The 14871-nt window shown below is 42.5% G+C and overlaps 1 protein-coding gene and 1 long non-coding RNA gene across 2 annotated transcripts in view; one reads left to right on the top strand and one right to left on the bottom strand.

Annotated features, from left to right (window-relative positions):
• The window catches only part of LEMD3 (LEM domain containing 3), a 26438-nt gene extending 16093 nt beyond the window's left edge, over positions 1-10345 (bottom strand). Inside the window, exon 1 of the mRNA XM_061639824.1 lies at positions 8739-10345. Coding sequence (XP_061495808.1) covers positions 8739-10260 — 1522 coding nt within the window. The 5' untranslated portion in view covers positions 10261-10345. The remainder of the gene's footprint in view (positions 1-8738) is intronic.
• LOC133390706 (uncharacterized) lies at positions 9094-13306 on the top strand. The gene is made up of 3 exons (XR_009764459.1): positions 9094-10403; positions 11069-11224; positions 12577-13306. It is a non-coding gene; the product is annotated as an uncharacterized LOC133390706 (long non-coding RNA).
• The last annotated feature ends 1565 nt before the right edge of the window (positions 13307-14871 follow it).

The raw sequence follows: 14871 nt of genomic DNA on the forward strand, positions 1-14871 counted from the left end.
ATCCCCACAAGCTCACTGGGCTAGTCATTCTTCTCACCTAACCTATTTCACAAGATTGTTGAGGATAAAATAGGAGATGAAGAATCCATGTACATGAGCTTCAGCTGGAGCAGAATGTGACAACCAGGCTATTGACTCATGTCAGTTAGAGGGCAGGGTTGATAAAAATCATCTTTTTTAAAAAAAAAAAAAGTAAAAAAACCAAATTTTAAAAATTTAAATCAGATTTCAAAATTTTCTTAAAACAATTGGTACAAAAGAGCCTAGGTAAAAGATGTCATCATGAATACTATACAACTTCTAATAATATTCTATGAATATGTTAACAGAAGTTCATGGAGATGGGAGGTAACCTGATCAGTCCTATTCTGCAGATGGTGAACATAAAGTACATGCTCTCTCTCTCTCTGTCCTCTCTTTAAGTGCAAAGAGGTCAATGAATAGAGAATTTGGGGAGATGGAGTAGATCTGAACAAGGAGACCACTGCAGTGATCCAGCTCGTAACAGCAGTAGCCTCTTCTGCAGGTGTAAAGTGCAGTTTTTCTTCCTTTGAACTAATTCATTCTAAATTGAGAAATAAGTTAGGAACTGAAAAAGCAGGAAAGCTTGTATTTCTTTTCCAGACAAAGTAAGACAAAGATAAAGAAGACTGAGTTAACTGTACCACCCAATATTTTAAGTTTCTCATTTTCTTAGTCGAAATTGCCTAAGTTTATGTTTATCTTAAATGAAACAGTTCATCATTCAAAAATCCATGTGCATGCTTTAACATCGTTGTTTGTTGAAGAAGAAAACTAACCAGAAGAATTGTCTGTTGTTGTTATGTGCCTTCAAACTGATTATGACTTATGGCGACCCTAAGAATCAGTGGCCTCCAGTAGCATCTGTTATAAACCACCCTGTTCAGATCTTGCAAGTTCAGGTCTATGGCTTCAGTTGATTATGGAATCAATCCATCTCTTGTTTGGCCTTCCTCTGTTTCTACTCCCTTCTATTTTTTCCCAGCATTACTGTCTTTTCTAATGAATCCTATCTTCTCATTATGTGTCCAAAGTATGATAACCTCAGTTTCATTGTTTTAGTTTCTAATGATAGTTGTGGTTTAATTTGCTTGAAGACCCAATTATTTGTCTTTTTCGCAGTCCATGGTATCTGCAAAGCTCGCCAACACATTTCAAATGAGTTGATTTTTCTCTTATCCTCTTTTTTCACTGTCCAACTTTCACATCCATACATAGAGATCAGAAATACCATGGTCTGAATGATCCTGACTTTAGTGTTCAGTGATATATCTTTGCATTTGAGGATCTTTTCTAGTTCTCTCCTAGCTGCCCTCCCCAGCCCTAGCCGCCTTCTAATTTCTTGACTATTGTCTCCATTTTGGTTAATGACTGTGCTAAGGTATTGATAATCTTTGACAAGTTCAATGTCCTCACTGTCAACTTTAAAGTTACGTAAATATTCTGTTGTCATTACTTTAGTCTTCTTAATGTTCAGCTGTAGTCCTGCTTTTGTGCTTTCCTTTCAACAGCATTCGTTTCAAATCATTACTGCTAGTTTCTGCTATCGTGGTATCTATTACTGGTTTCTGCTAGCAGTATGGTATCATCTGTATATCTTAAATTGATATTTCTCCCTCCAATTTTCACACCTCCTTCATCTTGGTCCTATCCCACTTTCCGTATGATATGTTCTGCATGTAGATTAAACAAACAGGGTGAGAAAATATACCTCCATCTCACACCCTTTCCAAATGGGAACCAGTTTCTCCATATACTCTCCAGAATATATTTTCCGTATATTCTCCGGAATAATAAACAATCTTATTAGTACAATTTAAAAGCCTTTTTGGCAGTGGTGATTCTGGCACATCATGACAAAAATATCATGATTAATTGAAGAGCTGGAGCTGGTTCATCTCCCGAATGACTTCACAAGTTCATTCTGCTTTAGTACTAAAATGACCAAATTATCATCCTGTTTTTTGATGAAAATTAATCTTGAAACAATTCAGAATAATTACTTAGTGTGTACCTACCTTCTAACAAAACCTACATCTCTGAATATTAAGGTACATTAAACAATAATGTACTTTTCTAGAAAATGATGATTAAATACAATCTTCCTCACTAGTGATTTAAACTGATTTAAATCATTAAAATTGATTCCTTCAGAAAAGCAATTTAAATCATGATTTAAATCAATTTTAAATCAAAATCAACCCTGTTAGAGGGAGCTTTTGAGCCAGTATATTAACTTTACTGGCTACCAGTCCATTTCTGGACACAACTTAAACTACTGATTATGACCTACTGTTATATGACCAGGTTATCTGAAAGCCCTCATTATCCCATACAAGCCTGCCCAGGTTTTAAGTAAAGCTGAACAAAAGACTCTATTCCCCACTACTACCTTTGTTAGACTTTTTGCCCCAGCTTTTTGAAGGGATGCGACTTCAGGGATATTCATAGGAAGGAAACGAAAATCATTTGACTTTCAGAGGGTTGGGGGAAATAATTAATCAGATCATCTCCTAACTGTAGGCAAATTCTTTGGGGAAGGACAGATGAAAAATCTAATAAAGAATAAGTGCAAGATATATATCTAATGCAAAAAGGAGCAATACTCTGCCAAATACATACTCTGGGATAAACATGGTACGTATTAAACCCATTGATGACAATAGGATTTAAGGCAGGACCACATACTGGGCGCAGTCAAGAGCAGCATTTCCAAACCTCTTAACTATGGAAGAGAAACAGGTCCTGTGCTTGTGCTCTCGGCTCCTCCTTCCCGTTAGGCATTTCGGCTTAGAATCATAGAATAGTAGAGTTGGAAGAGGCCTACAAAGCTATCGAGTCCAATCCCCTGCTCAATGCAGAAATCAAAATTAAAGGATACTCAACAGGTGGCTGTCCACCTGCCTCTTGAATGCCTCCAGTGTTGGAGAGCCCAATTGTTTCCATTGTTGTACTGCTCTAAGTTAGGAAGTTTTTTCTGATGTACAACTGAAATCTGGTTTCCTATAGCTTATTTATTTATTTATTTATTTGATTTCATTTATAAACCGCCCATAGCCAATGGCTCCCTGGGCGGTGTACAACATACATTATAATACAATAAGTCAACAAAGATCAACAAATATAGAATACAGATACATAATAACACAACAATATTTAAGATAACTAAAGCATTAAGACATTAAAATACATAACAGTATATTAAAATGTATTAAAATGGGTTTAAAATGCCTGGGAGAATAGGAAGGTTTTAGCCTGGCGCCAAAAAGATAACAACGTAGGCGCCAGGCGTACCTTCTCGGGGAGACTGTTCCACAATTCGGGGGCCACCACAGAAAAGGCCCTGGATCTTGTCATTACCCTCCGAGCTTCTCGATGACTCTGTACTCGGAGGAGGGCCTTAGATGTCGAACGAAGTGTACGGGTAGGTTCATAGCGGGAGAGGCGTTCCAACAGGTATTGCGGGCCCACACCATGTAAGGCTTTATAGGTCAATACCAGCACCTTGAATCTGGCCCGGAAACAAATCGGCAACCAGTGCAAACGGGCCAGAACAGGTGTAATATGTGAGGACCGATGGGTCCTCGTTAATAGTCTGGCTGCTGCGTTTTGCACTAGCTGCAGCTTCCGAACCGTCTTCAAGGGCAGCCCCACATAGAGTGCATTACAGTAATCCAATCTAGAGGTCACTAGAGCATGAACAACTGAGGCGAGGTCATCACTGCCAAGATAGGGGCGTAGTTGGAATACCAAACGAAGATGGTAGGACGCATTCCGAGCCACCGAGGCTACCTGAGCCTCGAGTGACAAGGAAGGATCGAAAAGAACCCCCAAACTATGAACCTGTTCCTTCAGGGGGAGTGTAACCCCATCCAGAACAGGGTGAACATCCTCCATCTGTGCGGAAAAGGCACTCACCAACAGCGTCTCAGTTTTGTCTGGATTGAGTTTCAGTTTATTAGCTCCCATCCAGTCCATTATCGTGGTCAGGCAACAGTTCAGCACATCAACAGCCTCAGCTGAAGAAGATGAAAAGGAGTAATAGAGCTGCGTGTCATCAGCATATTGATGGCAACGCACTCCAAAACTCCGAATGACCGCACCCAGAGGCTTCATGTAGATGTTAAAAAGCATGGGGGACAGAACCGATCCCTGAGGGACTCCACAATGGAGAGTCCAGGGTGTCGAGCAATGCTCCCCAAGCACTACCTTCTGGCGACGATCTGCCAAGTAGGAGCGAAGCCACTGCCAAGCAGTACCCCCAACTCCCAACTCCGCGAGTCCCTCCAGAAGGATACCATGGTCGATGGTATCAAAAGCAGCTAGGAGAATCAACAGAGTTACACTCCCCCTGTCCCTCTCCCGACAAAGGTCATCGTACAGGGCGACCAAGGATGTTTCTGTGCCAAAACCGGGCCTAAAACCGGATTGAAACGGATCTAGATAATCGGTTTCATCCAAGAGCGCCTGGAGCTGGCTGGCAACCACCCGTTCCAAGACCTTGCCCAGAAATGGAACATTCGCTACCGGTCGATAGTTGTTCAAATTATCTGGGTCCAAGGACGACCTCTTCAAGAGAGGTCTCACTACAGCCTCCTTGAGACAACTAGGGACAACTCCCTCTCTCAAGGAGGCATTGATCACTTCCTTGGCCCAGCCGGCAGTTCCAGCCCGGCTAGCTTTAACTAGCCAAGAGGGGCAAGGGTCCAGTACCAACGTGGTTGCACACACTAGTCCAAGCATCTTGTCAACTTCCTCAAGCTGCACCGACTGAAACTCATCCAATAATTGAGGACAAGACCGTGATCTAGGTACCTCAATAGATTCAAGCTTAAGCCCAATATTCCATGTCCTGCACTCTGGGATGATCGAGAAGAGATCCTGGCCCTCCTCTGTGTGACAAACTTTCAAGTCGTTGAAGAGTGCTATCATATCTCCCCTCAGTCTTCTCTTCTCAAGCCTGCCCAGTGCCTTCAGTCTCTCCTCATAGGGCTGGGTTTCCAGTCCCCTGAACGTTCTTGTTGCTCTCCTCTGAATCTGTTCCAGTTTGTTTGTATCATTCTTAAAGTGTGGTGTCTAGAACTGGGTGCAGTATTCAAGTTGAGAACTAACCAGTGCTGAATAGAGGGGAACTAGTACTTCACATGATTGGAAATTATACTTCTGTTAACATAGCCTAAAATAGCATTTGCCTTTTTTGTAGCCACATTTCACTGTTGGCTCATACTGAGCTTGTGATCAACAATTCCAAGATCCTTCTTGCATGTAGTATTAATGGATAACTTCCTGGTTTAGTCAAATCATAGTTTGCTAGTTCGGATATAATGACAAACTATGTTTTGAATGAGTCCTCCAAACCAGAACTGCAAGTCAGGATCAACTGACATAACAGAAAATCATGATTAGGAGCAGGAGTAGCCAACATGATGGCCTCCAGATAATGGTGCTGGATTACAACTCCTATCATCCCTGACCATTAGTTATGCTGGCTGGGGCTGATGGGAGTTGTAGTCCAACAACATCTGGAGGACCCCACATTGCCTATCTGTGATTGGAACTAGTGTATCTCAATATAGCCATTGTTAAGACCCCACGATATTTCCCAGAACATTAGCCCTGTGTAGATTCTCACAGAGAATGAGTGTGCTGTAATATGCAGGGTAGGTTTACCCCACATCCTGACACTATGCTGAGCATTTTCCCCTCTTAATAGCCAAAGTTGTAGTGTAGCAGTGGCTAACTCAAGGTGCTCCAGATGCTGCTGGACTCCTGTTCCTAACAGTTCCAGTCAGCATATCCAGGGATGAGAGGAGTCCAAGAAGCTGCTTTGACTGGGTCAAACCCTTGGTCCATCTGCAGCACGTATCCAGGATTTTACATAGGCCTTTCCCAACCTTAACTGGAGATACCAAGGATTGAACCTGGGACCTTCTGCACACAAAAGGATGTGCTCAACCACTGAGCTGCAGCCCCTTCCAATTCTGTTGATTACTCCCCAGTTCTAGAAATAGACTAAACATACCTGTCCACTTGAAGAGGGTGCATTTTTGAGACAAATTTCAATACTCAATGACCATACAGTCAGATGCTACCACATATAAACCTCTCAATCGAAACACGTTTTGAAACTGGTGACGAGACTCATTTCTTTGCTCCCCCAGAGACTTTCTGGAATTACAGAAATTTCAGCTTCTCTTTTAAAAATATTTCACTTTACTAGACATGCTCAGATGCATGTCTAAATTTCTCGCTGGTGTGGGGTATGTGTTGGGGGATTGGGGCAGCTTTGTATCCTCCAGATCCAAGCTGCTTCACAGAACACCCCAGACACACAAGCTTTGGGGCCTATTGATGACAGAGCTCTGACATTAGTTCATCCAGGGCATTGAAGCCAGCAGTAGAGAGGAAGGCACCAATATCAGGCCACCCCCCTTCAAATTTCCTTCTTTGACATCAATGCGATCTATCATATACTTGGGTCACTCTTACGAGACCTTAACACCCAGAGACAAATTTATATAAGAAGCAAAATTATAATTAGCAGATATATATCATGTTGGTAAGGAAAAAGGCTACTTCCCCCGTTTGCTAAAACTACAAGGTATACGAGTGCAATTTGGAGGTTTAAAATTCAAAAACCAAATGTATTATAAGAATCAGATGCTAATACACATACCAAACTACAAAGAATATAGCTCAAGGACAACCACAAGAATTCTGTGGAAATGTTATGATTTGGCACTAATTTCCTCCTCTTTATATGGATGCCAGTTCTAAGCATTCCAAGTCTTGAGTGCTGCTTCACATGTTATCTACATAGTGAGTGAAGCAATTCTAAGTCAGGCCTGCAAGAATGATAGCACACACTTTTTGCTTTTGAATCTCATCATACATCAAAGCACAATTTCAAGATTTTGATGGCAGATGTGGATATGTTTATTTTTAAAAATCCAATTTTTAAAATCTATCAAAATTTTTAGACCCCAAAATTATTTATTCAGGCAATTATGGATTAATAAAAAAGCAAATACACATTAGCTAAAAGGACAGCTATATATTCTGATGCATCTAAGAACCACTCCTGGGTAAACATTAGACTTGCAAGGCATATAAGGCTGCGGATTCCAAATAGTCTTTCAACTATGCTTTCCTAGTAATAAGGATGTTATCATAAGTTACAAAAATATTAACTATATGCAACAGCAGAGGTACCACCATGTTCTATTTTTCTCTCTTCACCAGTAGGAAGAGACTGGCCTGGTTTCCATGTCATCCCAAGCTAAACCATAGCATGGTGCGAATGCATGAATGTGCAGCCTCCCAGAGAGAAGAGCATGGCCACACTGCTCCTCCCTGGTCATTCTGCTGCTGTGTTGTGCTAAGCTACAGCTTGGCTTAGTGTACAGTCCAAATCCAGGCTCATGGGTTAGCTCTTCCATGAGCCATAAACCTTGGTTACAGATTGTGGTTAGTCTGGAAAGAGCTAAGCCACAAACTCAGGTTTAGAGAATATGCCAAGCCATGGTTTAGCGCAGCAGCAGCAGAACGACCAGGGAAGATCAAAATGGCCACAAGCCTCTGTCCTGGCTTGGCTTAGTGTGATGGTGAACCAAGTTATTGTGAAAATAATAACAATCAAGAAAAAACCACCCATCAAATGGAGAGATTTTCAAAATCTAGGCCTGCTGAGACCATAAGTGTCACTGAACTGCAAGTGGCAAGAGATCAATTAATAGTGCCTCCTTACCTAGCAATGGGTGTGTGTATGTCAGAGTTTCAGGGAACCCTAATGTTCCCCCTTTTTAGGTAGAGCATACTGAAATCCAAGGTGATGACACCTTAAACAAGACACACCATCTTGCTCGAACTATTTTTGACTAATGATTATTTTTTCCTTCTCAAAAACTCCTGCTACCAAACTCCCCCTCAAATGAACTCAAGCACATGCTTCTTCCTGCCACTATTCCCTCCAACTGTCAGAACTTCCTACAATTAAGCCAACTTTGAGTCACTGGCAATTAAAGTTAATGTGGTTTTTTTCATTGTCATTTCAATACCAGAATCCTCAGAAGAGTAAATTCACAATTTAAAAATAGTTTTTAGGTCACTTCACATGTTACAAATACCTACATGTGATTTCCATTAAGGAATTAACATGCAATGTGTACATCAGAACGAAGCTGTTATAATAAGTTTACACTATACAATTCCTTCATTCTTAAAGAGAAGTATCTGCCATGTGGTCATTTTGTAATGCACAGGGCTGTCTCCTATAAAACAAATATTAGTTGGGATGAGCATTTGAGTGCTTCAAACATAATTTACAATTTGATTTACCCCACCAGAGCATCACTAGACCTAAAGATCACAAGCTTTAAATCAAGGTTCCATTTTTAAATCTGGCACAACAGTAACCATTCTGAGAAACAAGACACACAACTTCCTGCAGTATAATCAATTGCACTAAATCCTGGCCAAAACCCTCATCAGTGTTTAAAGATATACAATAAAAAAACTGAAGTGTTCTAATGAAATTAATGGTTAGGAATTATTGAAAACAAAGCTGATATAAAAGCTATTAAGTTAGGGAACAGAGAGGTCCATGAAGCAGCAACTCATGACTTCCAGGTTCTTTTACCACCTTGGCATGCTTCACTCATTTACTTATATGTCATAAATCATGGCAAAAGACTTCTGCCCCATTTCCTAATACTTACTGTCAACTCCTACATCCTCAGTTATTTCCGAACCTCTCATTCTTAGGTACGTGAGCCCCAGTATCAGAAAGAACAAGCATGCAGCAGTTAAGAGGAACATAGACAGGTAATGAGCACTGAAACCTCCAGTAGCGGATATTTCTTCTCTCTTAAACTGCTGCAGAAGATCCTCCTCAGGCTCTGAAAGCTTTTGTTTGTAGGTGTTCTTTGGATAAGTATGGTTTGAACCTGTGTGGTTGGAGTGATTAATTCTAGTGGAGGAGGAAGTGGTAGCACCTGGAGAGAGGCTGTTGGTAGCAGTATATATCCTAGGTTCAGCATTGTAGCCACCACTGAGGATATGATTGTTGGCTGGTTTCCTGTTACCACCCAAAGAATCAGTCATTTTGCTACTGTCCAAGTCAGTGAGCAGTGGGGGAAGAAACAGCTGGTGGGCTTTTTTAGCAGAGCTGCTGCGGTATCTGGGGATGAGTGGACTTGAGTCAAAGTATTCACCACTTTTTGTCACAGCTGCTTCCTCCTCCTCCCGACTTCTCCCCCTGTCACTGTTCCCAGCAGTAGGGGCCACCACCCTGACATTCACTGAAAGGCCACCGGGGCCAGTCTCAATCAAGCCATCACCGGCTGCAGGACATGCATGAGCCAAGAATGGGGGAACGAACTTACTAAGGCTCCTTCTGGCCAGGTAGTGACGGGCATGCGACTCCTCTCTCAATACCGGCCGCCTATCCCCTGTCTCTGCCGCCGCCGGCTCTTCCTCTTCCGAGTCCGAATACTTGTCCCTCCTACTGGCGCCGCTGTAGGAAACGAACCTGTTCCCGTTCACTGCCCGGTTCTTACAGCGTTCCTGCTGCGGCTCTTCTTCGGCCTCCTCCTCCTCCTCCTCCTCGTCGTTCTCTTCACCACCGTCCCCGAACTCTCTTCCTCCCTCAGTCTGCTCCTCAGTCCCAGCCGCGACCGTCGCCCGTCTAGCAGTTGCTCCCCACCAGGCATTGGGCTTCCTCCGAGCCGGCACCTCCACCAAGGTGCTGTTATTGAGGCAGGAAGCGTCCAAAACGGCTGCAGGCCTCGCGTCCCGGCGTGAGGCTGAACCCCGTTCCCTCCGGTTGCCAGCGGCGCCAGCCTGACCCCTGGGACTGGCCTCCACATCCGATTCGTCAGAGCTAAAGCCTAGTAGGACTTTGCCGCCGCCGCCGCCGCCGCCACTGAGGGGAGCTCCGCGAACCCGTCCGCTCCCGCCGCCAGCCGCCCCAGACAGGGAGGAAAGGTCGGCGTTGGCCAGCCTAGTCCCGCCGCCGCCGCCTGCCCCCGGGTTATTGTTGTTACTGTTCCGGGTCTTGTTGGCGGCGCGGGCCCCGCCAACCCGTTCTTCCTCTCGGAGCTTCTTGAGCTTCTTCAGGTAGACTGGTCGGGTGCTCTCCGTCACCGGTCCCGGGGAGAAGCCGAGTCGCCTCAGCTCGGAGAAAAGCTCCTCATCAGTGAGCTGCGCGGCGGCGGCGGCGGCGGCGGCGGCGGCCGCCATTTTCCTCCCTCAACAGCTGCCGCGGCCGCTTCCTACCCACGCACCGAGCTCCGGTCCCCGCCCAGGGGTTACAGTCTTATTTGATTCTCTGACGAGAGTTCCGGTTCCCTGATTGCAGTTGGTCGAATCCTCCCATGTGCGTGGTAAGAGTAACGGCTGCAAATACATAGAAATGCAGGGCTTGGAAGTAACCATTACCCGTGTTTCTTTTACAATCGCTCCCCCAAAAACAAACCTAGACCAGGGTGATATTTTTATTGCTGACAGGATTCACACTTTTTTGATCCCTTTATAGAGGACACTTGTGCTTTAAATATCTCCCAACCAAGCAGAAATTCAATAGATGTAGTGATAAGAAATGCTTCATTTGCAGAATTTCTGCTTGACATCTAAGCTTAGAGGACCTCCCAAGTGTGGTCCTTTTCTGCCCCTCCCCCCAGCAGGAAAGTTTTCTTTTTTAAAAAAAGAAATCCTATCTGGTCCCTTTACTTTAAAGTTTAAAGGATGTGAGTATGACAGAAATTCAACAGCTGCAATGTTTATGGAAGTACAGTGGCGGGAAAGACCGCACCTGTTGAATTTCTGCCTGATGCTCAACTATGAAAGGCATGGGAGGCTTTCTGGTTTTTTGTTGTTGTTATGTGCCTTCAAGTCGATTACGACTTTTGGCCAACCTATGAATCAGCGACCTCCAATAGCATCTGTCATGAACACCCTGTTCAGATCTTGTAAATTCAGGTCTGTGGCTTCCTTTTGGAATCAATCCATCTCTTGTTTGGCTTTCCTCTTTTTCTGCTCCCTTCTGTAGCCCAACATTATATTTGTATAATCAGTGTGGACGTCAACCAATGAACTCTCACTGGGCCTTTTAGTTTCACCCTCGTATAAAAGCATTGCTACAAGTTCTGATGGACTGCAAAAGCAAACATGGATCCTGGGAGCGAAATCCTGTGCATCCTTAAAAGTAAGTCCCGTTAAGCTTAGTACCTGGTATTGGATATTGCACCAGTAGACATATATGGTACAGGACTGCAATGGAAGTCTTTTAAAGGCTCTGCTCACATAGACTCCAGTCCACACTTGCCTCGCTTAGGGAGGGGGAGCCTAATCAGAACAGAAAGTGATGGCTGCATGAACTTCAGAGTTTTTATTTTATCTCTTTGGTTCCCTCCTGCCGGAACTGACGCGTGCGCACTAGACTATGGTCTAGACCCGCCCGTCGCCCTAACAGCGACGCTCCGCCCGCTGGGGAGGGAGGGTTGAGTGGGTTAGCTAAAATCGAGTTCGCACACGTCAGGTTGCTCTGTGTTTCTGAAAAATATTGCAAGCTCCCATCATAACCCAAAAGTACAAAAATAAGGGACGCCTTTAATTGTATATATATTAAAGACAAGGCAGATCGGTGAAGGGCACGGATCAGTTTCGATCTTCTTTATTTTGGACATTTTAATATGGGTGGAGTAGTAGCCTTATAGACGAACACTCCCCGCCCTACAGAAAGGGCAGCACAAACTTTTTATTTATCGTAAGTTCAAACGAAGAGGTGCTGTGAAGCTGAGTTGGGGCTACCCTACAAGTCTAGAGAATTTTAATGTTCTGAACTAGAGTTCTCACTGTGTTTTATGAAGGAACAGGCATAAACGCGTTTAGTAACTTTATATCATTGTATAGCTTTTGCGTTGACTGTTCAACACAAAACTTTTTGAATATTACTATAATGCTCCTGTATACAATCCAGCTAGCTCCAAAACTTCTCTTCAAATTATTTTGTTTGAAGACGTTTGTGACCAGGGGATTTTGCCTGTTTAGATGTCATGAATTTAGTTCTGTTGCGGGATTGAATTTAGCAGTTAATCTCACCATCACAAATGTAGCAATCAATTTCTGATACTGCCAGCCATTTACAGAACAGCAGATTGCTATAATGTGCCTCTAACTACTTGGTAAGCTTACTGAGCCCATCCTGATGCCCATCACCACACATATGTTTCTTATGTGTGATAAAATATTCCTTGGGGCTTGGCAAAATGATATAATCAAGCTGCCCTAGTTCACCCAAAACAGTCCAATGAGGACTGGCCATTACAGAACTTCTTGCAAATGGAGGCCACTGCGCTGTTTTCTTTTTAAAAGTGAATAAAAACTGCCCTCTCTAGGAAGGCTTTCTTCATTCAAAAGTTGCAAAATACATTCTGCAGTTTTATGATTTAAGTGGGGTTTTATTATGTTGGGATTATCTTTAAATGTTTGAAATTGATAAGTTTTATGCTTTTTTCTGTTGTGTTTGTTTTGTTATGTGTTTATGTTTTTTTCAAGGATATTTCTGGGAAGCAGATGCCAGCATGAATTGATTGAGACAGCAGACCCTACTTGAGGGACCAGCTCTATTGGCTCTTCCTCTCCTTGTACTGTTTCTATTAAAGCTTGTCATTGTAAGTGCATTGTAACTTTAAGAACCAGTGCCTGAGTTTGCTTGTTTATGTCTTCCTATTTCCTTTTTTGCCAAGTTTTTATATTGTTAGTCTGTAGGCATGGAGAGACTTTCTTACTTGTTATTGTATTTATTGAGCTAATGCATACACAAAATCTGTTCTTGCTGGGCCCCTCCTAGGCAGAGTATGCCCCCTTTCATCACTATTCAGTTTTGATTTGATGCCAGCGTCCCCATCTGTGCAGGACAAGAGGAAAGGAGATTGTATACTTCTTCAAGAGCAAGCAAGTGGCTTATCTACATGCATCCCTAGAAATATATTTCTAATGTTCTTTGTAACATCACATGAAAGCATTTAAATCCATTAAAAAACGATTGTGATTTGATTGTCGTTTGGGGCAGATCCCTGTAAAATAATAATCAATCTGTGCCTGAAACCCATGTTTTCCCAGCACAGGATATGACAGATCTGTGATTATTAACAGTTAAGCCCATTGAAACATGTGATCCGTGGTTTGTTGGGAATGTAGTGTATTGTATTGTATTTGTATTTATTAAATTGCAGGGCCGAAGGCCATCAGCATTAAAAATAAAACAGGAGACATACAAAAAATATTTACAACTGCATAATCAGATTATTACAATCATTTAGATCATTTAAATCATTAAGATCCAGGAGAAAATAAGTTAAAATTAATTATAAAATAACTCAATTACTGTCTAAAAATATATCGGGCGATTGAACTCTTTTGAAATTAACTCTTAAGTTACGAGCAGCTATGGTAAACAGCGAAACGTTGTAGGTTACGTCAGGAATAGAATCAGACATTAAAATTTTTATTTTATCCTCAGTTGAATTCAGCCGATAATTATCGAGCCAGTTCCTAAGAAATCTATGACGAGGATGATTATAAATTGGACAATAAAACAATATATGGGGAAGGTCTTCCTGCACAAGGGAGCCACAGATGCATTGCCTTTGATCTTTGGGAACGCCGGAGAGCCGACCCTCTCTGTCGGCGTTAGGCAAAGAAAAAAAGCGCAATGCAGTGAAGGCATGTCTCAGGGCCAGTGGAAGGGGGGATGTAAGGTAGAATGAACAATGGTAATCTAACTTAAATCTCCAGTACCAAGGAGCAACCTTTGAATTGATGAAAGATAATCTATCAACTTTAAGAGAAAGGAGAACTATTACTTCTCGAAGGCGGTTATTACTAGCAAGTAGTTTGAAGTCCCCTTGCGAAATATGGTAATTGTGAATCAGATCTGCTAGATTGCATTTCCATAATTTAGTGGCCAAAGGAAGTTCGCTACAGAGTTTTAAAAGTATTTTATCATGGGGATCCTCTAAAGATTTCAAAAACTTCATATGAATGCGAGCAGACAGCGGAGGGAAACCAGTCTCAGATCGTAGCATAGCTGCTGATGTTCCTTTAGGCAGGCACAGTATACGCCTGAGAAAGTCATTTTGTATGGTTTCTAAAAGCTTTATGTTCTTATTATCCCATCCCCATAACATTGCACCGAATGAAATCTGCGGGACCACTTTGGCTTTAAAGATTTTCAGGACTGGCAAAATCTGATTACCACCAGAGGTGCGATAGAATTTTAAAATCGCTACAACTGTTTTAGCAACTAAGGATTTAATATATTGTAGATGACGATTCCATGACAAGGTATCTGAGAAGTAAATTCCCAGATATTTATAGGCGCGGGTCTGAACGAGCTGAGAACCTGCCATCTGCCAACGATGGCCTTTGTATTTCTTACCGAAAACCAGGATGTTTGTTTTCTCATAGTTTATTTTTAAATTTTCTTTCAAGCAGTATGATTGTAAGCTACTTAAAAACCTCCGAAGGCCGAGAGGGACTAGGGAGAGAAGAACCATATCATCTGCATAGAGTAGAATTGATACTTTTCTACGTCCAATTGATGGTGGATAGAATTGCGGACCGGATAGAGCAGGAATGGCATTATTCAAAAATAGATTAAAGAGAAGGGGGGCTAATAGACAGCCTTGCTTAACTCCCTTCTCTATCGTTATTGAATCTGATAGAGCTCCTGAGCGGCCATCTCTCACATAGGCATGGGTGTTAGTGTGGAGAGCTCTAATGAGGTGAAGTAGGCATGGGTCGATGTTCCATTCATTCAGCTTAGACCATAGAAGGTTCCTATTGACC

Source organism: Rhineura floridana, chromosome 8 (assembly GCF_030035675.1).
Source record: "Rhineura floridana isolate rRhiFlo1 chromosome 8, rRhiFlo1.hap2, whole genome shotgun sequence".
Classification (NCBI taxonomy): domain Eukaryota; kingdom Metazoa; phylum Chordata; class Lepidosauria; order Squamata; family Rhineuridae; genus Rhineura; species Rhineura floridana.